Source organism: Lissotriton helveticus, chromosome 4_1, assembly GCF_964261635.1.
Source record: "Lissotriton helveticus chromosome 4_1, aLisHel1.1, whole genome shotgun sequence".
Classification (NCBI taxonomy): Eukaryota; Metazoa; Chordata; class Amphibia; order Caudata; family Salamandridae; genus Lissotriton; species Lissotriton helveticus.
The window spans coordinates 420,045,586-420,073,499 of NC_136063.1; the positions used below are offsets into that span (position 1 = coordinate 420,045,586).

Sequence of the window (27,914 nt, forward strand, 5' to 3'; positions counted from 1 at the left end):
CCCGAGGTACGGCCATATTGATCAGTAATCATACGAACTTTGAGAGGATGGGAGTGCTAGAAGATCCACAAGGGAGGTATACCATACTGTGGGGGCGGTTGGGCAGAGATACAATCACAATAGCTAATTGTTATGGTCCCAATTTAGATTGCCCGGAATTCTTCACAGATTTATGGGGTAAGATCCTGGCAGTTGGCTCGACCCACATTATCTAGGGAAGCGATTTTAATGTTGCACTTCAACCACACATAGACAGATCCAACACAGGTCCGCAACATTACACATAAGCGCATGATGTCTTACAGGGAATCATAGCGGAGGATGGGCTGGTAGATAGTTGGAGATACAGGCATCCCCTACAGTGAGAAGGCACGCATTTTACCTCCTACAGAGGGACCTGGGCACGCATAGACTACTGTCTGCTGACAAGGGGGTTGTGCCCGACCATTAGACATGTCCCACACCTGGCACGAACCTTTTCGGACCACTGCTCAGTTAAGGTCTCCCTATCACCTCCGGGGTATGATAGGCCTAAGCCGAGCTGGCGTTTACAACCCACGGCTCTGTTGGATATGGTGTTCCGCATGGAATTAGAGGAAGAAATCAAAGACTTCTTTGTCTGAAATAAAGGTTCAGTTGATCATATTGAAATGATATTGGAAGCATTCAATGTCACAATACGTGGGTATTGCATGTCTAAGAGCTTTGGGGTTTTGAGGGATTTACAGAACAGGATACGTAAGCTGGAACGAGAGCTGAAGGACATCGAGTGGCGCATGGGGAGGGGAGAAGAGGGACAAGTGTTGAAAGACTTCCGCACGACTCTTACTGAGTACGAGGATACTGCGCATCGAGAGGCGAAGTTCCGGGGTAAATACTGGACAGCGCGCAGATATGGGGAGAATGAGCTACCGGGGAAGGTCTTGGCAGCGATGACACGTAACCCTCGATTTAGCACGCATATCATTGAAATTCAGGAGCTAGATGGGTCAGCACACGGAGACTTGCACAGTATACTGGACTCATTCACTGCAAACTACACTACACTATACATGTCTCAAAGGCAGGGGGCCATTAATTTGGAGGAATTCATGGGAGATGTGGCACTTGGCTGGCTTGGAGATACTCAGCGGGAATTCTTTAGTCATCCATTTGAACTCAATGAGATCAGGGAGGCTATTATGCAGCTTCAGAATGGGAAAGCGCCAGGGTCAGATGGCCTCCCGGCCGAATTCTATAAGGCCTATATTGATATCATGGCTCCGGTTCTGAAGGCAGTACAGGAAGAGTCGTTAGAGGTGGGCATATTGCCATCCTCGATGAGAGAGGCGATGGTCACGTCACTGCTGAAGCCTGGGTAGCCGCTAGAATCTTGTGACTCCTACAGGCCGCTGTCCTTGATGAACTGCGACACAAAAATGTTGGCGAAAGTTTTAGCCAATCGACTGTCCCTTTTACTTGATAAGCTTGTACTACCTGACCAATCGGGCTTTGTGCCTGGCAGGGCCACGTCCCATAATCTTAGGACCCTTTTTTCGCTACTTCAGAATGTAGCGCCTAACTTCCCACTTGCCTCTGTATTTTTAGACGCCACTAAGGCGTTTGACTCGGTGGAGTGGGACTATTTGTTTGGAGTGCTGCGGAGAATGGGTTTCCCAAGATATACATGTCCTGGCTTGAGCTTCTATATCGCCGCCCCATGGCCAAGGTGTTAATCAATGGCCACTTGTCCCAACCCCTTGAGATCTCCAGAGGCACTCGACAGGGGTGTTTCACCATCCCTGCTCCTTTTTGCCCTGGCGGTGGAGCCGTTGGCTTGTAGGCTGAGGCAGATACACCAGGACAAAGCATTCCGCTGTTGTCTTCGACCAATATTGGTGTCGTTATATGTGGACGACATTACGCTATATGTCAGAGACCCGCAACAAAATACCAACCCCATTTTGCATGACTTCGTGAGGTTTGGTTATCTATCTGGAATAGGCATCAACTGGGGGAAATCCCAGGTCTTCCCACTTACGCAGGCGGTTTCAAAATTTTCACTAGATTTTCCTATAGAGTGGTGCGAGACAGAGCTGCGATACCTCGGGATCCACGTCGCTAGGGACAGAGAGGAAACAATACGAGCGAACTACGGTACAGCCATTACACGCTTAAATGCTAATGTCACACGTTGGATATCGCTGCCTCTCTCACTTGCAGGCAGAGCCTCCCTTACTAAAATGGTTGTGCTCCCCCAGTTCCTCTATCTGTTCCTTAATATTCCTTATGCGCCAGGACGATTTTCCTTTAAAACATTGCGAACTGAGCTGCTTAGACTAATGTGGAGAGGGAGACAAGCGAGGCTTAACTGGTCGACACTGAAGAGGCCGTATGCGCAGGGAGGGTTTGATGTTCCGGATTTCAAAATATACTTCTTAAGCGCACAAGCACACTACGCATATTACTGGGTGCACCCCCCTCGCTATAAGCCGTAAAATAGCTGCGGCAGACTGGCTTGCTGCCCCAATACCGCTGACTGGAGTGATACACGGCCCTGTCAGCACGCGGGCGATGCCACCCACTTCTATCTCAGGCACGGCGGATGCATGGCACCAGATAACAGCACTGCTAGAATTGCCTATACTTTATTCTTCGCGGCTCCCACTGTCATATCATCCAGACCTCTCACTGTTACTAAAGCAGGGATTTCAGGGGCTCTGCAAACGTGCCAATTTGGTCACTTGGGGAGACCTCTTTCACAATGGGATGTTCCGGTCCGTGGAACACCTTTTTCAAGAAGTGCAAACAACGCTTCTCAACATATTTCTCTACGTACGCCTCAGGCAAGGAATGCGGGCTATACTGCCTGACTTTCCTCAAGAGACGAATAATCTTCTCCCATTGAACCAAATGCTGGGATCAGTAGATGGGTAACATCTAGTGTCAGGCTTATACAACAGTATCCGAGTGAACAAAGTGGGAGTCCACAGTAGATCTCGTGCGCACTGGTGCGAGGAATTAGGGCGCGAAATTAATGACGAACAATGGCAATATTGCTGTATGCAAACATCGCAGATCTCGGCCAGCAGCAGGCTGAGAATCATACATTATAAATACCTGCATAGGCTGTATTACATGCCAGTAAAGAGATTCAGGTTTAAGTTGGCTGATACAGATAGGTGCGATCGATGCAAGCAATCGGGGGCGGGATTCTGTCCTTTGGCATGGGAATGCCCGGCCATACGAGAGTACTGGGAGCAAGTGTTACTGGCGCTAGATAGCATGTCTGGCAGCGTTTTAGATAAGGACCCATTGCTCACCCTACTGGGATATACGGCACAGATACCGGCTTCGCACAGGAAGTTTGTGGCTTTATCGCTGCTGCTAGCTAAACAGAGGGTGGCCTGTAGACGGGGCAAGGGCCGTGCCCCGAAATTTAAGGAATGGATGGCTGACCTACTCTATTGTTAGGAGCAGAATACTACATATGCTGAGCTACTACCATTAGTTTCCAGGCCCACAGATATATGGGGACCCCCTTAAGGAATATTGTATGTTACATAGTGGTACGGAACCAGACATTGAGCCCCCACCCACCATTTAATACCCCTGTTATTACATGTGGACTGATCGCCATGAACACTGACTGTCAATTGGCTAGACATCGCCGTGAATATTTTTATTTTTTTTTGCAGTGTTTTTATATAGCGCGAACTAGACCCGAACCGAATCAGGTATCAGAGCGCTTTACATAGCACCAGTTACGTTACATGAGGACACACTTTCATTTTAGGCACGGGGAGATTAAGTGATTTGCCCAGAATCACAGGAGGTTTTTTGGCGTCGTTACCGAGACTCGAACCCAGATCCCCAGGTCCGAGGTCGAGCGCCTTAGCCGTTAGGCCAACCCCTCTCCCAACCCCTGTTACTTTGCTTCCTGTTGTGAATACTCTAGGTTTATGTTGTGCATCAACACTGTATGCTTATGGTATATGTTGTACTCTGACCAAAGAATGAAGGACTTGTTATTATGATGTACTGGTTTACTGTGACAATGTTTAAACGTAATACAATGGGAGGTTGTACAATAAAAACCCGAAAATAAAGTTAAAAAAAAATACTTATAAAGTCCCAAAAGCTAGACCTATTGGCTATGCCAAGCTTGTTTCCTTCTGTTGGGAGAATGAGCAGAGACTGGGTGGGTGGAGAAACCCGGAAGGCAGGTGGGAGGGGTGTAGAAACAAGCAACGGGTGGGGAGAAAGTAATTAACCCCTTCGACGCTCATGACGAGCCCAGCTCGTCATGGAGTTTCCATTGATTTCAATGGAAATTACATACCATCGTTGGAAATGGCTTAGCATCCAAGTGGTTAAAACAAGCAGCACCATGGCCATGAAAAAGGTGGAAAGAAAAACATTTAAAAGTAGTGCTTTTATTTAATAAGAAATGTAGTTAGCTGCAGCATGTAGCTGGTGTTTTACACACTGACTTGGGCATGCAGACGGATTTTTCATAATGACATGCACACTCCGGGGCGGGAGGTGGTGTTGGGGGAAGGGAGGTGGGAATGTGAAGTGGAAGCAGCGCTGCAATGTGGAGAGGGGGAAAGGAAATATATATGATGAAAAGCAGTGATCCTATTTAATTATTAAGTCACTTATTTAGCATGTAGCTGCAGCCCTTTGCTTTTGACACACTGGGGTTGTCTTTGTCCTGCGTCTAAATGCAGTGGTGGAGTTCTGAGAGTTAGTTCTAGCTTGTACACTCATGAAATGTTTAGGACCAAGTAGGAGTAATCGGGCAGCAATGTCAGCCTGGGGTTCACGTTGAGTGATAAGATATGATGGAGCCATGGCGTGTTGTCCTGAGCAGCGTAGGCCCTTTCCTTGCTGCAGGCAAGAGAGCACAGATGTGTTAAAAATAAAACCTTGTGTACCAGGTGGGGCAGAATGAAAGTCTTTACATGTGTGCGTACTAGTCTCTCGCTTTCTTCCATCTCTTTCGTGCCCCTCCTTCCACAGTGTTTTAACTCACTTGAAGTATTTACAGTACTAATACTTATATTTTTTGGGGTATTTGTTAATGTACTGCATGGCGAGCTGTTGAAAGAAAAACATTAATGATGTATAAGTTAATTTAGCATGATTTGTAAATGCATGAAGTAACAAAATTTAAAATAACGAGCAAAACAGCAGTGCTGGGGGCCTGAGAGCAGTGTCGGAGCGAAAAAAGCTGTGTTACATCCCGCTCACCTCCTCACAAGAAGCCAATGACCAGTGGCGGTTCTCTAGGAGTGTTGCCTCCCTCTACCCTGTTGCGAGCATAGCAAACATGAACAAGCGCGCACGCCTTGCGCTGCAGCGGGAGAGAAAGTCGGAGGGGTGCACCCGCGAGTGGTGCGCGTGTGCTGGAGAGAGCAGTCGGCTCTTTTTCAAAGCACATACTCATGCTTGTGGCGCCCCACTGGGCACTCCTGCAAGCCTTATGCCGCCACAAGCACGAGTATGTGCTTTGTAAAAAGAGCTGCACGACAGCTAAAGGTCTCCTATGCAGTGCATGCGCACTGTATAGGCGAGACCTAAAAAGGGGTAACTGTGCTGGTGGCTGTACCGGAAGGTCGCCAGAGTCCCTTCAATTCCATGGGAGGTAGCTAAAGCTGAAAGTCAGCAGGAACGGCATGTGTGGAACCCTTAAAACACGGATATTTCCTTGCATGCAAAAATGGAATTCTTAAAAGATTTACTGGTGTGAGCCTTGAAACCTGGAATGTCATGGTTTCCAGGCATTAACCCCTCCCCTGCTGGTTACGGAACCACTCCGTCATCAGCTGCGGTCGGGCTGTGCTGATGATGGGCCATCACGGCCCGCTCGGCACGCCTGCGCGGCGCGGATTCCGCGCCTGCGCTGAGCGTTCCATTGAGCGGGCGGGGCCGTGACGGAACCGCTCCGTCATGAGCACAGCGCAACCACGGCTGGTGACGGAACGGTTCCATCACCAGCATGCGCCCGCCGTGCGGCCGCCCCGCCCCCTTAGCACTGCTGCGGAATAGCCGCCGCAGTGAAGGGGTTAAATGGAAACATTCTGTGAATTCTAAATAGTCAGAAACCAGCACTCATACATGTCAGAAACTTAAATGCAAACATTTGCCTTTTTTTGGAAAAAGGTTCCCAAAAGTGGAAACAATGCCCCTGTATGACTCCTTCAAGCATTACAAAAGTAAGTGGGGTCTTGGTTGGGCTTCCCCCAAAACATAAGAGCGATCACAATGTCCATTAGTCATGTGAATTAAAAGTAAGGGTGCAAATCAACAAAGAAAAAATATTTCACAATACAAGACACACTGTGTTGTCATTGCCATAGCTTTGTGGCCACGTGACACTAACTAAAAGGAGGAACAGCAAAATATCAAGCTCCCACAGCAAAAAGCACCCCAATGGTCACAAAAGGTGAGGGGTGAAAGCATGGATCTAATGTCCTCAGCAAATACCGGTAAAGATCTTTCAAGTACATAATGGTCATTGACCCCAAAGGCCAATAATGAAATTGCACTCCGGTGGCATTAACAACTCATTAACTCAGCGTAATTGTGAAGTATTTTAGGGTGCAAATTTGATTGTGGTCAAGAGAATGCTAAATTGAATAATAGTTTTGATATTATCTACACAAAATAAACATACTTTAAAACAATTTAGGTAAAAACTGATATTCTATTAGAAATCTTTATTTCAGTACCTCAGAGGATTTGCTTGGAGGTTCCAGACCAGCCATGTTGACTTCCATTAACTGCTGTAGAAGTTGGACCTGAGACACGCTAAGGAAAAAGTCCAAGCTTGTGATCATGTTCACTTCCAGGGAATGGCCACACACTAAAATTTCCTGTGAAGATTAAATATAATCATGTTTGTTTACTTGTGATAAATTGAGCTAAACAAAAGAAGCAAATCACATTTTAATTGCCAATGAAGTTCAGTAATTAGTAGTCGAGTAGGAAAGGAAAAAGGCACAAAAGAAAGAAAATTGTCTCCCAGTGAAATGCAATGATTATGCGTTTTCTATTTAAGTTTACTCACGCCTATATGTCCTGGCTATCCCCACCAAAGAGTTTCAGGATGTTCATGTGAGTGAAGAAAATACGTTTCAGAGTTTCAATGTTTCAATATAAGACCACAAAGCCACTACTTTGCACAAGAAACCTCGGACGAGTCTGGGTCCCTGGGTAATTGCTCCCCTGCCACTCAACCCCGCCCCCCCAGACTCTCAGGAGGGCCAATCTAGAGAGCAGGTGCTGGACGGGTCCGAACCAGGGACCGGGGGCCAGGGCCAGATGGCAGGTGCAAAATTCTCCCTAGGATGTTGCAGATGTTTCCCCCTCCGCGTAGGCGCGACCCAAGACCTAGCCTGCCAGTAGTAATAAGAAGGCCCTTCTTGGATGATTACACATTAAACACGGTGTACCCCCAGTTATAACACCCCAGTTCTCCAGTTTAAAGCATTGGCTGGGATATAGAGACATTTACAATACAGCGCTGAATTAGAGGGCGATCGCCTTATCGAAGGTGCGGCCTATTGACTACCATGTATGGACTCAAATCTAGCCTCACCTACCGTTCTAGAACAATGAGATCCTGCTCGACAATACCTGATGGGATATGTATTCAGACGTTACTGTACTCCATGACAAGATGTATAAGTAATGGATGTTAAGCTACACTCCCAATAGATATTACTGTACAGTTGTTTTTTTGTTTTAAATGCCAATAAAAATGATTTATAAAAAACCAATTAAAAAAAAGACTATAAAGCCACTAGGTCTCACCTTTTGGACCTATTCGCTTTGCTGCTTTGTCCTCTCCACCCGAAAAAATAAAATATTTAAAAAAGAAAAAAAGGCTGGGGGTAATGGTCAGCGCGTCAAGTAAAAGGGAGTGGACTAGGTAGGGGAAAGCAACACACAAGGGAGAGCAAAACAGGGGTATGGTGAGAGATATAAATGAGCCAGACAGCACCACAGAGCACGGGGAGGCGGGAGAGGTTTGGCATGGGAAGAAGCAAACATGATTGTCATGGTGGCAGTGGTTAGTTTGTTAGGAGGCAGCTTGCACCAGCCATTTCCTACTGTTAGCACCGCCTAAGACAGAACCAATTACTAACCCTGAAAGTTGGGGGAGGAGGTGGTGTAATGGCCAGAGCTGCCAACTTCGGAACTGGGGAACCAGGTTCGAGTCACCACATAACCTCAACCTCCTGTGATTCTGGGCAGATCACTTAATCTCTCTGTAAATGAATATGTCCTTAGCTGGTGCTGGTGAAAAGCGCTAGTGTTGATGATGAAGTGCTGGTGCTGAGCATCGGAAACCATCAGTTCAAATTAAGCACTGGGTGGCCATTGAGTAAGAAGCAAACAAATGAAAGTTACAATCAAGTCAACCCAGGGTAAGCAAAGGCCAGACTGTAAGCCTGTTCAAGTCTTGGTAAACCCAAAATAGGCCTGTGGCGATCAGATACTTCTGATGTCTGGTAAGTTCGACCTAAAAAAGTAAAATATATAATGCAGCAATCCAAAGCCAGTGAGCAAAGCTTTATGTTTCCAGTAGTATAAAAAGTGCAAACATCTTAGCCGTGTAAATAGTATGTGAGCATGCCACTCACTGTGACCAGATTTTAACTGTTTTGGATTTATAACCATAGCTCCCGGTTTTATGGGATTTATTTTTTCAACATTTCCATTTGTATTTATCCAGATTTATTTTTTGCTCAGTTTTTCTGTCTTTAGCCATTTTTATTTTGAGTTTTCTGTATAAATGAAGCTGCAATGTGCATTTTTCCACATTTATCTGATAAATGTATACTCGCATTTGAATGTCCAAAAGGTTTTAGCAGTATGCAGCGCAATAGTGTTATCTGAAAATACCTGCAATGCAGAATAGCATAAATAACTGTAGATCTGCACTTAATTAAGCTTAATTAGGAAATCTATTATCTTTTTTCATCTCTCCTACCTCTCAATCAGTACACCTACTGACCTGGCACTCATGACTAACAGTAGAAAAAATCATTCAAAAAAGGCCTATTTTCCGTATTTTTCTGTATTTAAAAATAAATACAGACAGGAAAATAAATAGTTTTTTGTCTGTATTTACCTGTAAAAATCTGTAAAAACGGAAAACTGGGAACCCTATTTATAACATACTCAAAAATCACTAAGACACTTAAGGGAACTGTGTTTAAATAATACAAACACTACAGTAAGCTTCTACAATGGAAATTGCACCAATTTGTCTACAAAATGCGGTGCCATTTAATACTGCCCATAGTTTTCGGCTCAATATATCACATTAATGTAGGATTGAGCATATGCCAACAAGCCCATAAAACATACAAATGAGCAAGGTTTGAAGACACCCTATATTCGACCTTAAAACATGCATAGCTAGAGAAACTGAGAAATAAATATCTGGAGTCTTTTCATCCCCAAGGAATAGGTAAGGAGAGCAGGTCTCCTGTATACTTTCCCGAAAAGGAAAGAGAAAAGATGATCAACAGACCCTTCTACATATGTGTGCCGCACTTTAGGATCCTGCAGGAGTGGAGTGTGGTAGCATCATACGCGCACTACACTGTGTTACCAGTCACCTCATCCAGACACTGTATACAAAATGCAATTAAAATCCTAGTTGCTTCTATGCCTACAAAGCATGATCAAACTTCCCTGAAGAGCTAGTGCCCACAAGTACTGTGCTTATAATCTGCAAAGGAAGGAACTCATGCAGTGGTAGATTTAAATAGTGAAGGGGCTGACCAGGTGTGGCTGGAATTTTGACTTAACCTAAACCACCCTTGGGACTAAATGTAGCAACTCCCCTGTTGTTCTAATACCAGAAGGGGTTTTGTGCTCTGGCACAGCATAAAACCCTCTGTGGCAAAAATAAGAAAACAAGTTACTTACCGGTAACGTTGGTTCCCCAGTATTGGTAACTTTCATAGATTCCCATAGCTTGTATCATTCCGCGTCGTCGGAATGGGAGTCTCGGTAAATAAAAAATACCATAGCAGTAGGTACAAAAGTGAAAGAAAGGTCTAAGCCTCATCTCATTTTGTAGCATATTCACCTCTTTTTGTAAAAGAGACCAAAAACTTGCAACAACCCATCAGATTAGCCTCACCCCATAGAACCCTCCTGAGAGTACCTCAGAGCCTCAGATTTTCATAGCCGTTGTGTAACAGAAACTACTTTTGCTGAAGGCTGAGCTTTCCCAGGGGAGGAGGGTGGGCGCATGGGAATCTATGAAAGTTACCAATACTGGGGAACCAAAATTACAGGTAAGTAACTTGTTTTCTTGCCCCAGTATTGGAACTTTCATAGATTCCCATAGCTTGTATCAGAGTAGCTAGCAGTAAGCAATAAAAGCACATTTTGTGACATAAGCCTCGAAATACCTTAAGTATCCATACTCTTATAAGAAGCAAATAGACACTGAACAGTAGTCAGAAAACATTATCAAATACAAAACGTGCAATAATAGGAAGGAGGGATAGAAGGGAAAGCTCACCACTCATTGAAAGAGATTCCTGAGGACCGTTTGACCAACTGCCGCCTCACTCCTTGTGGAAGAGTCCAAGCAGTATTTGCTTTGTGAACGTGTGGGCACTGCTCCATGTAGCTGCCCTACAAATGTCCTTGATAGGAACTCCAGCGAAGAGAGCAGCAGAAGATGACACTGATCTCGTGGAGTGAGCTCGTACATGTCTTTCTAGCGGCATACCCGCCGCTTGGCGGCAATAGTGAATTGCACTGGAAATCCAACGTGAGATTCCTTGTTTTGAAAGAGGAAAACCTTTTCGAGGAGCACTATAAGCAACAAAGAGTTGAGAAGATTTTCTGAAAACCTTTGTGCGTTCCAGATAAAATTTCAGACATCTCTGGACATCCAAGGAATGCAGAGACCTTTCTGCTGGAGACGTAGGTTGAGGAAAAAAAGATTTCAGAAATACAGGCTCATTCAAATGGAAATCCGAAGGGACCATGGAATTAATTTCGGATTTGTTCTTAGGACTAGAGTGCCTTTTTTGAAATTTAAAAAGGGTTCCATAGTGGTAAGAGCTTGCAGTTCCCCAACCCTTCTAGCCGACGTCAAGGCTAAAAGGAGAGCCACCTTCCATGATAGAAACTTTAGATCTGCTCTGTGAATAGATTCAAAAGGTGTTCTCATGAGAATAGCCGGAACTAAATTGAGTTGCCACATTGGAGGCGGAGGCCGAACTGGAGGAAAAACCCTTAAAAGACCTTCCAGGAATTGTTTGACAATCATAGGGGACCAGAGAGAAGGACCTGAGGCCGTCCGCGTGAATCTAGAGATAGCCGCCAGATGTACCTTGATGGAGGAATATGCCAGGCCTGACTTAGCCAGAGAAAGAATGTAAGGCAATATCTGGTGAGGAGCAGAAGAGAATGGATGAAGGTTCTGTCGGTGGCACCATAAGCAGAAACGTTTCCATTTCGTGCAACAGGTCTTATTTCTACTTGGTGCGCGGGCTTGAGATAAAATTTCCTTACACTACTGAGGGATATTCAAATTCTGGAATTCCCGGTGCTCAGGAGCCACGCTGTCAACTGGAGAGAGCTCGGGTCTGGATGCAACACTTGGCCCTGGGACATTGTCAATAGAGATGGAATGGGCCGTAGGTGAATCGGCTGATCTTGAGAGAGCAGGAGAAGCTCTGTGAACCAGAATTGGCGGGGCCATGCTGGTGCGATCAAAATCATTCTGCAGGGTTTTGTCTTGAGCTTCCTGAGTAGCCTCGGAATCATGGGAAATGGAGGAAAGGCATGAACAAATGCACCTGACCAGGCTATCGAATAAGCATTCCCCATCGAGCCGCGATGGTGATCCCTGCTTGCATAGAACCGGCATTTCCTGTTGCCTGGGGTTGCGAATAGGTCTATGGAAGGAGTGCCCCAACATGCGAAGACCCCGTCGAGAGTGTCCTGATCCAGTTCACACTCGTGACAGACTGATTTTTGATGACTCAATGTATCCGCTGTCGTGTTGAGTGTACCTGGGAGATGTTCTGCTGAGAGAAAAATTTGCTGGAGAATTGCCAATTCCCATATCTCTTGGGCCTCCTTTGAACGAACTCGAGATCTTGTTCCGCCTTGTTTGTTCACACAATGCATGGCCATGGTGTTGTCCGTACGAACCAGTACCGTGGAATTCCGAATCCTCAGAAGGAAAGCCTGCAAAGCCAAACAAATTGCCTTGAGCTCCAGAAGATTGATGTGGAGAGTACGCTGCTCGGGCGTCCAATGACCGCTCACTTGTAGGTCTTGTAAAACAGCTTCTCAGCCTTCCAGCAAGGCATCCCTGGTCAGAACCAAGGGAGATGGAGCAATCTTGAAAGTGAGACCCTTTGAGACATTGTCTTTGATCGTCCACCAATTGGCTGCTTACCTCATGAGAGGTGTGACCATTATTTTGTCGTCGAACGCACCTTCCGCCTGGCGCCATTGCCTGTCTAGTTGCTCCTGCAACGGGCGAATATGTAGTCTGCAATGCGGAATTTAGGGTATGCAGGATGAAATCGATCCTAGGAGCGACTTGTATAGACGGACCGATAGAGATCGTCTTCTTTGCAATTGACGATCAGAGAGAATGAGCCTTTTTGTCTTTCCTCCGATGGGAAAGCCTTGCAGCATCTTGTATCCAGAATGTAACCTAGGAATTTGGCCGAGAAGGATGGGAGAAGGACCGATTTATTCCTGTTGAGTTGAAGACACAGATGATTCAAAAGACGAATGCAACTTTTGACTGCTCTTGTAGTTGCTTGAGAAGATGGAGCTTTTACCAACCAATCGTCTAGGTAGGGAAAAACCTGTAGAGACTGTCTTCTGAGAAACGCTGCCACCTGGGCTAACACCTTCGTGAATATCCGAGGAGCGGATCTGAGCCCGAAAGACAAGACTTTGAATTGAAAATGGCTCTTCGCTACTGTGAAGCGTAAGAATCGTCTGTGAGTTGGGTGGATCGGGACGTGAAAGTATGCGTCCTCGAGATCCAGAGTTGCCATGTAATCTCCTGGATTGAGAAGGTGCAAAATATCGTTCAGGTCTAAAATTGGGCACCACTTCTCCTCTGTCTTGCGAACCAGGAAAAACCTGGAATAGATCCTTCTCCTCGCTGAGATAGAGGTACAGGCTCTATCGCTCCCTTGATGAGCAGTTGATGGGCTTCGAGACATAGAAGCTGTAGATGTTTTGATTCGGTGGCGCGAGGGGCTCTGGAAGGTGGGAGGTGTTGAAATTCCAATGTGTGGCCAAACCGAATGATAATGAGGACCCACCGATCTGATGGTATGATCTTCCAGCTGCGTAGAAAGCACAAAATCCTGCCCCCTACTGATGTTACCGGGGGTGGAGGAACAGTAGACAGAGCTGAGAGGCCGCTATTGGCGTTTAGGAGAATCTCTCCCCTGACGCCCCCGTCAATCTCTTGTAGGTTGGCGAGAGAAAGACGCCGATTGGCCTTGGCGCTGAGAGCATTGAGGTTTGTAAGACTGTGAGGATTGCGAATAGTAGGAGTAGCATTGTTTCCGTGTCCTTCTTGATGTCTTGTAAGGCGTCATCTATATGCTCACCAAAAAGCATGTCACCATCAAACGGTAAATCCAAAATGTTATTCTGTATCTCAAGGCAAAACCAGGTAGCCCGAAGCCAGCCTTGTCTCCAGGACAGCCGAACCTGCCAAGGTGCGAAAGGTAGTTGTGGCGATGTCCATGGCACAATCAATAAACTCTGAGGAAGAACGCGCCACCTCCTCAAGGATTTTCTTCGCATCCGCTTTGGAACTGTCTGGCAGCTGATCCACAAAAGGAGACAAATCGCACCACATATGGCGATAATATCGTCCCAAAATTGCAAGTGCATTGGAGGCTCGGACCATGAGGCAGGGCATAGAGGCGAATCTCTTGCCCACGTTGTCAAGGCGTCTGCCCTCCCTATCTGGCGGTGTGGTAAGAGGATGCGATAAGTTCTTCGATTTTCTTTGACCCGCCTGGGAGATTACGGAGTCCGGTCTCAGTTGGCCAACCAGGCAAGCAGGACTACCATCAGGCGCCTTATATTTCTTCTCCAGTCGCGGTAGAACCGGGATAACAGTAGCTGGAGACTGCATTACCTTCACTCCTTCACTCCATACGTGCTCTATAATGGGGAGAGCGGATGGATTTCCTATAAGGCTCTTTGAAATCATAGAGAAAGCAGTCCGATTGAACAACCGGAACGGGAAGACCAAATCTCCTTGAGGCTCTCGCCATAAGATTATGACCCCTATATTGAACACTGAGACGCCGAGGGAGTGTTTGTGCTAACCTGCTAACCTGTCCCCTTTCGCCGTCAGCTGCTCGCCGCTCCCGCTTCGCGGGAGGACCCACCAACGCTGTTTTCTCCTGCCTGGTTGCCGAGAGGGAGGAACACCTGTGGAGGCTGCAGGGGTAGCGCGGCAGGGACTCACTATCCCAGGAGTCCCTGCTTGACCACGTAACATCCGGTCAGCGCCCCCCTGCGTGCCCCGCCCACCACCGGCAGACCGGTAAAAAGGAAGCTGAAGCGCCTGCCCTGCGTGACCCCTATACTGAACACTGAGACGCAGAGGGAGTGTTTGTGCTAACCTGCTAACCTGTCCCCTTTCGCCGTCAGCTGCTCGCCGCTCCCGCTTCGCGGGAGCCGCTTTGTGGGAGGACCCACCAACGCTGTTTTCTCCTGCCTGGTTGCCGAGAGGGAGGAACACCTGTGGAGGCTGCAGGGGTAGGCGGCAGGGACTCACTATCCCAGGAGTCCCTGCTTGACCACGTAACATCCGGTCAGCGCTCCCCTGCGTGCCCCGCCCACCACTGCCCATCCTATAACATCAGGACAGAGTCCGCCCTACGGGACGCAGGCGGGCCGCCGGGCGAAGCCCGGGCAAAGGGCGGGCCGTCTGGGGCCGTCCGGGGCCAGTAGAGGCCGGGACGGGCCTCCCCTCTAACAATTCAGGTAACACAGTGGCATGCTGTTGTGGATTATACAATATTGATTTTCTCGTATAATACTCTACATGTCTACATACTCCCCAATGTCTACTCGCTCAGGCAGAACCTCTAGACGTGGGGGGAAGACCACGATAGGCACAATGGACAATTTTATAACCCGTGCCGTTTCTGTTGTGGAAAAAGAAATCATTTTAGCTGAACGCAGGCTATCACGCGAATACTTGGAACATAAACGCTCTTCGCTAGGATCATTGGCACAGGCTAAATCTCCAAAGAACGTTATCCCTGTAGAACCTTTATTTTCTACAACTCCTAGGCACGTGCAACCTTGTGCCGTCGATCCAAGGCAAGATAATGGTCTGCTTGATATCATTCCTGATCATGCATCCATCAACAGAATTGCGGGTAATATTGACATAATAAATCGTGCAGACAATACAGTAGTCGACTGATTGGCCCTACCCGCAATATTGGTACATGAAATGCCTGCAGAACAAGTTTTAACTTCTCCCCTTCACAAAGTAAATAGAGTTGCAATAAAGAAGAAAAGATTGGTTACTCCGAGGAAAGCCTATAGATTAAAAACTCTGAAGAGAATACGCAGGAATTATATGAATAGGGGCGTGCTCTATAAACCTCTAGAGCCAGAAACGATGAATATTGGGCCAGAAGTAAGCGATCAACAACCCCTGGTGCCGGATAATGAATTGCTAAATTGCCCAAAAGATCCACCAGTGGCAAATTCTTTACTTGACCAGATCCAATTGCTCATGACAACCTTGCTGTTACCAGTAAATGAAAAACTAAAAGGGCTATCGGAACGTCTGGATAAATTCGAGCAAACTTCATTGGACAACTTCTTTTCCCTAAAAACTTTGGTAAAATTACACTCCAAGATTGGAGCAGATACCACAAGGGTGGAACCGAGTACCATAGCTACAAATTCAACGCAACAAATTGGACCACCTAGGAGAGATAAAGCGTCAGACCAGAATAGCATTAACACTGCATCGAGGGGACGTCAAGTAGAGATCCCCAACTCAGTCAAACAATGAAGGAATTCAACTGGTTGTTCCCCCAAAACCTGCGCCACGCAAAGCAAAACAGGTGACCAGTACTACTATCTCTCAAGTCCCTGTATCGTCAAAACAAGCTGATGTGATAGGAACTACAACTTGTACTACCAATGGTGGTTTGGTTAATAATGCTCAGGTAGTTGATCACAACAGAGACAGACCCGTGCCTAAAAAGATCCTAAACGCTCACCTACCTCCGGGGTGTCAACCATACGTGGTAGTACTTACTGGTGTCCCTCCCTTGAAAACCAACAAAAGGGAGTCTTATGATGAACTGAAAAACAAGACCTTATATTGGTTGAGAGAAAACAGACCTTTGCCACATTCTGTTAATTGCCAGGTCATCCAAGTCCGAAGAGTAAGTTGGTTGGGCACTAGACCAAAAGACATAGCAGGGGATTGTATCTTGGTCAACTTCAAAGACCCCTCCGTTGCCCACCTTGTGTATGGTCAGAATCAACGAAGAGGTCACCTGGGAATTGGTACCTGTGACCTCAGCTATTTTTATCCCATGCAGCGGCCACAAGACACTAGAGATCTGTCCCGGCCATGCTTGACGAATAATAGATATTCGTTCTTTGATCCTCAGACCCCTGTTGATAGAATGTATCCAGAATATAACGAAAACAGGGATGTGGATAAAAACTGGTCATGGTGGGGCAATTGACAAACAGGAACAGGGAAATATGGATATTATGGAACTTCTTTCCCTTTGTACAGTAATCATCTAGAGAATCATTGTGCAAAATTTAGCCTAAATTCCTGTGCATTGCCCCCTGTATCTGACAAAGCCAAGATTACACAGGTTAGATCTTTGCCTGTTAGTCTTTGCGAAGACCATTGTGGGAGGGATATAGTGAATGTTTGTATTACACAAGGTCAAAACAGGACACCAATGGTACATATAGAGCGGCAAGGTTTGGATTCAAATAGTAATTTGTCTGACGACCCTAATGAGAGGGAAATACCAAGTTCATTGGATACATGTAGTACCTGCCACAGTGATTCAGTGCAGCACAACTTAAAACGTGATTTAAAAATCTTGTCATGGAACGTTGCAGGGCTGTCAAGAAATCTGTGTGATGGAAACTGGAGCTCCTTCTTGGAAGAGCATGACATCGTTCTCCTTCAAGAAACATGGGCAATTAATATGGTGCACAGACTTGGATACAAAGCGTTTCACTGTGGGGCTACTGCATCAATAAGAGGCAGACCTTCAGGAGGGTTGTTAATTTGGATAAAAATAAGCTTGGATGTTGTTGTATCACCGTTGAATATTGTTTCCAAAGACTTGCTTGGGGTAAAGATTACTACGAAGGACATGGGGGACATCTTTTTGATAAATATCTACAACAGACCCAATCCCGAAAAAAAGGAGTCAATGGTTGTGGATCAACTAAGTTCGCACTTGAGTAAGTTAGAGCCAAACTCCAAAATAATTATAGGTGGGGATTTCAACTGCCAATTCGAGCCTGTGCTGGGGCTCGAAAATTTACTTGAAAATGAAGATAGGGCCCTTGATATATCCCCCCTAGACAGTGTAAAACAAGTAAAAAGCTCAGTGGCAGCTATGCAGATTTATGAATTGACGGTTTCTTATGATCTAAGGACATGTAATGGTAGATTAGATCCAGACAAGCCAGCAAACTATACATACAGTAAGGGAGCATCTAAATCATTGATTGATTTTGTATTGATCACTACTAATTTGTGGCATCTGTTGCTGGCTTTTTCCATTATAAACAGATCAGAAAGTGATCACTTCCCTCTACAATTAGGGCTACTACCTCATCTGTTCATAAAATCTGATGGTGGAAAGGAATCAAATATGGAGGTGGGAGAGGTTGAGGTTTCCAATAACAGGAGAGCCATAAAATGGACACACATCCTAGCAAAACAAGATATACTTGTGGGCATTTATGATACCTTCTCAGAGATTATCCCTTTATATGATAATTTGACCATGGGATCCCATGAAGTTCTTAAAATGCATTCCCATCTAGTAGAATCACTAATCCCCCTCCTGAGCAAAACTTGTGGTAATAGCAATGGTAATACAAGAAGGCAATTGGAATTAGAGACACCGTGGTACAACAAACAGTGTTGTGTAGCTAAAGGAAATTTAATTAATGCCGTAAAATCAAAAGATCAGATGAGGGTAAGAGAGTGTAGAAATTAATATAAAAATCTCCTCTCTAGGGCAAAAAAAGAATGGGATGATTCGATCTGGGAAGATCTTTTAAATGCTGCCAGAAAGCACGACCAATGCACTTTTTGGAGCCTGATATCAAAAAACAATAAATCGGGTAGCTCAAACAGAGATTTTTTCCTTGATGGAAAAACCTGGTATGATCATTTTTTTAAATTATATGATCTGACAGAGGTGCCATCAGATGAAAATTATACTCGATTTGTTCCTCCATCCATTGATTCAGTAAAATTTAGTATTGAAGAGACACTGTGTGCAATAAAGGCAGTTAAGGCCGGTAAGGCACCAGGCCCGGACAAATTACCTGGGGATTTGTTTACTCATAACATTGAAGTATGGTGCCCCTACATACATTTTTTATGTAATTCTATTTTTCTAGGAACCCCGATTCCCGAATCATGGAAGGGGCAGAAATAGTTACCATCTATAAAAAAGGGGATCGCTATAACCCAGGTAATTACAGACAGATAAGTTTAAATGACATTTTACAAAAAGTTTTTGCCAGACATCTTTTAAATCGACTTTTAGATTGGGTAGAGGAATTTAAAATCCTCTCAAAATTCCAAGCAGGATTTAGAAATAAGATAAGTACTGTGGACCAGGTACATAGGTTTATGTGTATTTGTTGGAAATATGTACAAATAAAGAAGTGAAGCCTATATGTTGCATTTATGGATCTACGCTCAGCGTTTGATCTTGTCCCTCGCTCCCTTTTATGGGATATTTTAAGGAATATGGGTGTCCCAGAAGATTTGCTGTTAAACCTTATAAAACTTCATACCGATAATTTCGCAAAAGTAAGATGGGGGAGAAATGGTGAACTTACTCAAGCCATACCAGTTAGGAGGGGGGTACGACAAGGCTGCGTTCTGGCCCCAACCCTTTTTTCCTTATTTGTAAATGATATCCCCCCCTATCTGGCACAATGCAATCACGATTCCCCAAAACTATGCAATGAGGCAATTACAGCGCTGCTATTTGCAGATGACACCATTTTAATATCACAAACACCCAAAGGCCTACAAAATTTAATAAATCAATTTAATAGTTATTGCGAAATGAAGGGGTTAGAAATTAACTCATCAAAAACTAAGTATATGGCCATTAACCCCCCGAAAACTTTCAAGAAAAATTTGGCCTTAAACAACACTAAACTAGAGTATGTGGAGTTTTTCGACTACCTCGGTATTAGGTTTGACAGTAAACTGTCTTGGTCAAAACAACTAGAAAAAAGTAGGTTGACACTTAAGCACAATTCTCTCCCTATCTTAAAAATTCATGGAGGGAGCACTTCAAAAGCCATAACTCCGGCGATTGAAGTGTTTAGAGCTAAAGCACAAACTGCTGCTATATATGGCGCCGAGATTTGGGGGCCTTACTCTAATAAAACTTTTGAGATTGATGAGAATACGTTTTGTAGGCGCCTATTGAGACTACCTGCAAGAACACCTTTAGTTCCTGTCTTTTTAGATATTAACCTAAAACGTACAGACCACTTATGCCGGCTGAGGCCATTGCTCTATTGGGTAAGACTATGGTCCACCCCGGAACTTGCTGATTATAGAGCTGGTTTAATGGAAATTATGGAATTGGACACTTTTAATTCGATCAAGTGGCTGAGACATATATCCATGTGGCTTACAAAAATAGGTCTATTACACTTCTGGAAAAATCCAACTACCCTGCAAACTAACTGTAAAGATCAGGTAAAAAATGCTTATTGGCATTACATGAATAATAATGTATATGAACGAACAACTGGTTCACTAACACTCAAATTTTTGCAATTTAAGGATACCCCTGCATTTGAGCATTTTATGGATGAAGTTGAACCACCTTTGGCTAAAACCATATTTCTTCAATACAGATATGGGGTTCAACAAGTAAATGCAAACACTTGCAGGTGGGGAAACTCTAATACCGATGGGAATGACTCACATTGTAAATTGTGTGATCTGAAACAAATTGAAGACGAGGCACACGTTTTATTCTTTTGCCCGTCATATAAAACCCAACGTATGAAATGGATTAAACCACTTTGTAAAAATTTGGGCATACGTTCTTATAAAGAGGCTGAAAGATTGTTTAGATCTTCGACAGTTCGGTTGATAATCTTTGGAGTTAGTCGGTACCTTTTTAATGTCTGCTTGATTAGGAAAAAATACGGACTGAAAACATAGATTATAGTACTTATTAATCACTGGCATTTTAATTATTTAATTGATGTAAATAGTTGTTTTTATTATAAGGTCTTGTAAATTAATTATAAACTGGAAGGAACCCTGTTATCTATGGATGGTGAAAAAGTAATGCATCCCCATGTAATTGTAAATAACCTGTGATTTTGTCCGGAGTATTGATCATGTATATATTGCATTTTTCTAAAGTGATTTCTGCTTTTAAAAATTATGTTTATAAATGTATTTTCATGTGTTGGCTTTATGGCAAAATGTCGAATAAAAGCTTTACAACAACATAAGATTATGGAAACCTCCAATGTCTGCTGGAGGAGAATCTACAGGATCCGGTAAAGGCAAAGTGGGATCTGGTATGATATAGTCGTCCCATTCTCTATCCGGATTCGGGACATCTCTCACATTCCATTCATCATCTGAGAAATCATCATCATCATTCGCCTGCCACGTGATGATATTCTGCCGTTATTCCAAAAGTTCTGGTTCTGGTGGTTGAACCGCAGAAGTTGACGGAGGAGGCGGTGGTGGCGGAGGTGGTTGCATGGATTCGGAGGGTTGGGATGGAAATCTCCTCCTATAATCCATCAACATGATCTGCAAGTCACTTATCAGGGAGGAAGGCATAGAAACCATGCCCTGATGTAATTGTTCTTGAGGTCTCTCCCGAGGAGGGGGTTGCCGCTGTTCTTCATAATAGTCATAAGAATCTGAGTCCTGGTATTTCAGCTGGAGCTGAGATGGACTGTACGCATCACCATAAGGACTATCTTCCTCATCTGAGTACTCTTCATCCAAAAGCAATGCAGGAGGAAAAGGCGTCACCCTCCGCGGAGATGTCATCTCCGGTGTAATTTGACGTCTTCTAATAGAAATTTTAACTTGTTGCACCGTTGTCGGAGTCGTTGACGACATCGTCGTCGTCAACGAGAGCACCGTCATTGGAGACAGTATCATCGTCGGCGATGGACAAATCGTCAACGGTACCATCGACAAACTCGACGTCAGTAAATCGTAGCCGTCGTCATCGCCATAGTCGACACCACCGTTGGCGTCATCGCCGTCGAGGTTGTTAACATCGTCGACGACACTGAGTTAGGAACCTGCGTTGTCGACGAAGTCTTCGTCGAAGCTGTCGTCGTCGAAGTCCTCGATGACAGGACCGTCGACGGAGCTGTGATCGACGCCTGGTAAACTTTAGCAGCCGTCGTCGGGTTTTCTTCTCCGATTTTTCCTCCTGAGGTATAGATGATGGCTTTTTGAAACTTTTTGTCTTCTCAGATGGTGGAGAGACAACAGAAGGTCCTTGACTCACCTTCTGTGTAGAAAATACCTCAGTAACAAGTCCCTCCCTCTCCTTTGCACCTCGGTGAGGAGATTTTTTGGGACTGGGCCTGTTAGACCTATCAGAGGTCTTTTGAGAGGCCTTAGCAAGAGGTTCAGTTGAAGGGGAAGACCTACCCCTCTTTTCAGACCTCCTTGATGATGAAGCTGAGGAGGAATCTTCGCTGTCACTTGAAACGACCTCCTTCCGTGACTTCATCTTCTGTAACCTTGTCAAAAGTCTTCCTTCCCTATCTCTCGGTGTCTTGGTGGAGAAGGTTCTGCAGATTTTACAATCAGTGGCCTTGTGATCCGAGTACAAGCAATGAATACAATCCTTATGCTTGTCTTCAACAACATAAAGCCTTTTCTTAGAACAGGTAGAACAGGCCATAAATAAAGCCTTATTTTCTTTATCGGACATCTTTAAGAGAAAGTAGCTGAAATCCAAAGTTGTAGAGAATAAACTGAGCGGAGCTCAGTGGAGACTCCCTTAGCACAACGTGCGGTAGAAAATCTGAGGCTCTGAGGTTCTCTCATGAGGGTTCTATGGGGTGAGGCTGATCTAATTGGTTGTTGCACGTTTTTGGTCTCTTTTACAAAAAGAGGTGGATATGCTACACAATTAGATGAGGTCTTGGCCTTTCTTTCTCTTTTGTACTTACTGCTATGGTATTTTTTATTTACCGAGAATCCCATTCTGATGACGGGGAATGATACAAGCTATGGGAATCTATGGAAGTTCCAATACTAGGGCAACATAAGTAGTTACACTGTACCAAAAACCTACTATAGAAACCAAAGGAATTAGGTAAGAGATAAAGTGTCTATGGTAAACACATTTTTGTCTTAAAAAGCATATAACAATTGAAAATAAGTAAGTTAATAAATAGAGGTTGTAAGGAAATACTTCTTTTTGTATGGTCTCCTCAAAACTTTGGACTGGTTTTTCAACTCAATGTGCACCGAGGCCTGCTAACCAGACCTCGTTGCCTGTACCCCGACTTTGTATGTTTGTTTGGCTTATATTCAATTATCATAAGCTAACTTACTTGTAAGTCCTTTGTATATGGCGCTGAGGTACCCAGGACCCGGAAGTTAGAGGGTCACCCAGGGACTGCAACACTGATTATACCTCCATGAGTGTGATAAGAGTAAAACATGGCTCCTAGTCTGCCACTGCATACTGGAAGGACAGTTTCAAGCTGCTAACCCGATGTTGCCATTTAAAGTCATAGCAAACCAAATCTTCCCTTTTAAATACACATAAGTCACCCCCTAAGGCTGGCCTACCGCGCCCTATGGGAGGTTCTGTATATTCTAAAGTGGAACATGTTTTTTTTACAAGTAGCAACAGTAAAAATTCACAATTGTCGTTTTTACAGGGGGAAAGGCGAGTAGCCCTAATGGTAAGTGCAGATTTGCAGGCTGCCACAGCAGCTCTGTTAACGTCTGACTGGGACTAACAAAGTTGATATTGTAAAGTATCAAACAACTGATTACATTAAGGACAACTTGATGCTCAAGACGAAATTAATGTAACCTGTTGCATTGTGCAACTTTTACAAAGTTGCCACTTTGTTGCCCTAAATCTCCCTCTGCCCCTCCATGGCTACACGAGGGGTTTCTCATTGAGACAGTTTTCTGCCAGCATGACAAGAAGTGAAAAGACTCTTGGGAAAGAAGAAAATAGCAAGCTGCAAGGGAGAGAGGTGTTGACCAAAAAGGAGAGCTTGAAAGGTGAAGCAGCCGTTGAAGAGCATAGAGGGAACACTTGGGAGAGGGGGTGCCCTATTATTGGTAGACAGTCTGGCACTCAGGAAGGAAAGGGTAAACCAACTGCCACACCGGTTTTCGAGAGGCATGTAGCACCCTCAGTAGCCACACCTCTGGATTGGGCTAGAGAGCTCTGGGTGCCAAGAGAGGGGTTTGACATGTCAGACCTAGGCGGAATGGTGCTTCCTGGGATAGCCAGAGGCCACACTTCACAGGAAGTGGTGATCAGGAGGGAGGGTTCTTAGTAGCACATTGGCTACTGACTGAGTCCTCCCTGAGGGCATTTCCTTTGCATAAAAAGGGCACTGTTGGCACCCAATACTCAGATTTTGATAGACTGGAGAAGAGGACTGAAGAAGGACTGCCCTGTTGCAGCACGAAACTGGAAAAGCAAGGCTGTACCAGCATGGACAGCACCATCTGAACCTGGTGGCTAGCAAAGGAGAAGGAACTGTGCCTGCTGTGTCCTGCTCGTGAAGAAGTAATCTACAGAGCCCAGCACGAAGAAGTAGACTCTAAGGGCCAGATGGCTGATCTCTTGTTCGCAGCATGTAGCCACAAAAGATGAAGAAGCCTGTTGGGACGAGTTGAAAGCCCAAATCTTCAAGCCGCCATATGTTGTCGCCATGCAGCACCAGAAACCAGGACAGACGCTTAAGTTTGCACCCAAGTCTGCTGGACCAAGGAGAGTTGTTGGAGTGCAGCTTGGTTACCAAGAAGACAAGTTATTGTCTAAGGAAGGATTTTGCTGTGACCTCCATACTGATCGACTAGTAGCCCAGAGTCGACTGGACTTCTGCCAGGCTGGAAAGTGTTTTGAGGAACATCGACCCCTGTGCCAGGACAGCCTTACCAAGATCGTGGACTGAGGAGTAGCCGCAGGAAAAACCCTGATGTTCGCATTGCCTCTACAGCACCATTGAGCATCCTGTTTACCTTGCATCAGGACAATTTTCATGTGATCCTATTGCAGAGGGATAAAAGTGCCTGGAACTTCATGAAGACTGCTTCTTCCTCTGAGATAACTATTTCTGTGGACCTTACTGGTCCCCCTTACTGGCTCCCTGCTGCAGATTGTCACCTAAAGTAACTGTAAGTAACCGCATCAATACTCGCCCAAGTTTTTCTTGAAAGAGGTTGACGTCAAATTTGTTGAATTTGACAATTCTTGTTTGTGGTTATATGAAAAGGTACATATTTACTATACCTTGCCATTGCTATGTCTCTGGAACCCTCTTGTGGATCTTTTTTCGTGTGGTGTTTAAAAATACATTAAAATACAGTCTATTTTTATAAATTTGTGTTGGATTTAATGAGTATCTTGTTGATTTCTTCTTCAATTGTTTTGGTGTTGTTTAAATGCTTTACACTTATTTCATTGTGTAAGCCAAGCTGCTCAGTGCTACATGGATCCAGGGTTGAGCTAGAGGGTTTAACAAATGAAACCTACTGGTCCTAAAGGTGTTGGTAAGTGTATTACACAGTGAGGTTGCATAACCACACCATATAATACACTTCATTTCCTCACAGAAGTTTAAAAGTGTAATTCATTGATTTTCTCACTTTCGGTTGATAGATTTTTCCCACATCAGAAGAGCCCTTAGAGCAGTAGCGGCTGGTGTGCTGGGCAAGTGGCAGGGTGGTCGGGGGTAGGGAGGGGTAGAGGGGTCGCACGTGATAAAAATAAAAAAAGTTTAAAAATGTTTACCTGCAGCCGGCTGCGTCGCACTCTTCTGCTCCTCTTCTCCAGGCGATGCAGGCTCCCAGAATGCCCTGCTGCAAATCCTGAAGCTTCTCTCAAGCATGAGAGCAGGCCTGAGAGCCCTCGATTTACACTCCAGGCCACGCTGGGAGTCTGTGAGTGCTCACTCCAACCCAGCTGCGTTGGAGAAAGATTTCACTGCGCATGATGGTTTGGCCGGCCTGAGACAGCCGGTCAAACCATCATGAGCAGTGATGGGAGTGCACCACCACTCACCTCAGTTCTGTCACCCGCCAGGCCCCACCCGCAAGCCTCGGCAGGAAAGGGAAAAAAAACAAGTGTTTATTATAGGTTTATTTCTTCTTGCCTGCTGTTTTTGGGGGGCGACGCTCCTCCACCCTAGCGGAGGAGCCGCCGCTACCTTAGAGAAATGTGACAGTCTGATCAAATTGGGATGATCAGAGTTTCCCAGAGCTCAACCAGCGTGTAACTAAAAGGAGCCATAAAACTGTTCAGCAGCCAAAGCGTTTCCGAATATTAACAGTTTTCAGCTATGAACGATTAATTCCTAGGTTTGAAACATTTCTTGGCAATTAAATGAAAGGAGCAAATTTGAAATTATTAACTAATATGTTAGAGGGAAACATGAACCAGACAAACTCCCCATTCCAATTACCAGCAGGCTCCACATAAAAAACCGCCAAGGAGCTGACCTGAGGGCTGGCAAAAGCATCAAAATGACCTCCTACAATTCAGAGTATATGAAGGAATCAAGATAATCAATGACCCTGAAAGGTCTCTTTGGAAGGATGCTTGGCTTGAAAATGTTTATATTGGATAAAAGATTAATTTTATTTTTCCTTTCTGTCTTATCAAAGCCTTCTAACTTTCCAAGCTAAAACCGAAGGCCTTGGGCACAAGGGCACAATAGCTGCACGCTGCTCTGCTGCATTCAGGGCTGTTACATTTTGTAGATGGCTGTACAAATGATCACAAACAAAAGAACCAGTTTACGCCCATTAGGGGGTGGGTTTGGGAAGGCATGCTCAAGTATTCAGTTCCCGGCCACCTGAAATAATTTCTTTACTGATCGAAAAAGGTTCATTTTATCCTGACATCGCTGGCGCTTAATTTGTAATGGGATGAGTGCTGGTACCCAAAGCTCTGCTCTGAAACCTGCGGCCGGTACAATTAAATGTTAACGCACCGATTACCAAGGCTTCGTCTCGAATCTACCTCATGCCTCTTTAATCCACTACTGCTTTCTTCCTTAGCAACGGGTTTTCGGTCGTTCTCTCCCTCCATCTTTTCGCTCTGTTTGTTTTCCCTCTCTTGCTCTCGGTGAATGTTTGACGCAGAAAAATAAGTGCCAGTCCCCCCAAAAATGTACCGGTGGTCCCGACCGGCTCAAATGAAGCACTGCTCGTGGCGGAATCCAAGCAGAAACCGTAGGTTATTACGTGTTCTTTGGTGTGGCTCCTAGAACCTACTAATACATGTATTTATTTATGTTTTACTGAACATTATCACATACCGAAAAGGTGCTGTTCATGCTCTTGGCTCCATGGTTTCTGCTGAAAGATGCCAATCATTCAAAGCCACAGAGAATTCCTTCTGGTCTCACCAGGCACTGTGGCCATGAGAGGCAGGAGAGGGAGGGCATCTTTTGTTGGGGTCAAGGCATGGGATGTAATGGATCCTGTTTGATGCATGAGTGGAGCTGCGTGCAGACCACAGCACCCTGAGACTCTTGCCCAAAACGGAGGAATATATGGCAGGAAGAGGGCATAGTTGTCAAGTGTTTACTATGGTATCACGTGTAGGGATGGCACGCATTATTGATGCTCGCCTGTGTTACAATATGTAGGACAATTACATCTACGGGGATATCACGAAAATGCAAGGCCTAGGGTGCCAGGACTTATAACAAAAGTGAAGTACCAGCAAATCTTGGCTCACTTGGTAAAGAATTAACTTGTGGGCCCTAAAAGGTATGAACTGGGTAGAATAAATACATCCATTATTCAGTAGGTACTCTCTTCTGTGGCAAAAGCAAAGGCAACGCAACAAAAAACAAGCACTGGCGTTGCCAATAGGTCTCGCAGTAGGAAAGTTGGAGCTGTTGGTTTTGTAAATGACAAAGCCCTTTAATTTTTTTAAAAAGAAAACAAAAATAAAAGGCATTGTTATTTGCAATTGTAATAGCTCCAACTTTCCTACTGCAAGACCTATTGGCAACGCCAATGCTTGTTACTCTTGGTTTCCCTGATATTTCAGCTAGCATTGTCTGGAGCCAGCCCAAATTAATGCGTTCTCATACCTTGCAAAACTATTATACTCGGTTTCTTTAAAAGTTGAAACTGTCACAATTTGCCAACATGGGCCACTTTTTCCGCGCTCTGATTAACTAATGAGGGCAACTTTTGCTCTAGGCCTATTTTCTGACACAGCCCATCAGTAGCGACTTGGAGGTCGAGAGGTGCACACTTTGCAAGTATCATTTCCATTGTTTAATAGTCATACTGGATTCGCGCATCGCAGCGCATTCTCGTCACTTCTCCGCTCTTTTTCTGCAGGCCCCTGCCAGTGACTCACTGTGAAGTGTTGTGACCTTCTGCTAGTGTTGAG

General features: G+C 44.9%; 1 protein-coding gene across 4 annotated transcripts in view; it reads right to left on the reverse strand.

Moving 5' to 3' along the window:
- Positions 1–27,914, reverse strand: part of VPS13B (vacuolar protein sorting 13 homolog B) — a 3,181,000-nt gene that overhangs the window by 1,156,466 nt on the left and 1,996,620 nt on the right. For all 4 annotated transcript variants that reach the window (XM_078686964.1, XM_078686965.1, XM_078686963.1 and 1 more), the window contains exon 33: positions 6,717–6,860. In XM_078686964.1, coding sequence (XP_078543090.1) covers positions 6,717–6,860 — 144 coding nt within the window. The remainder of the gene's footprint in view (positions 1–6,716; positions 6,861–27,914) is intronic.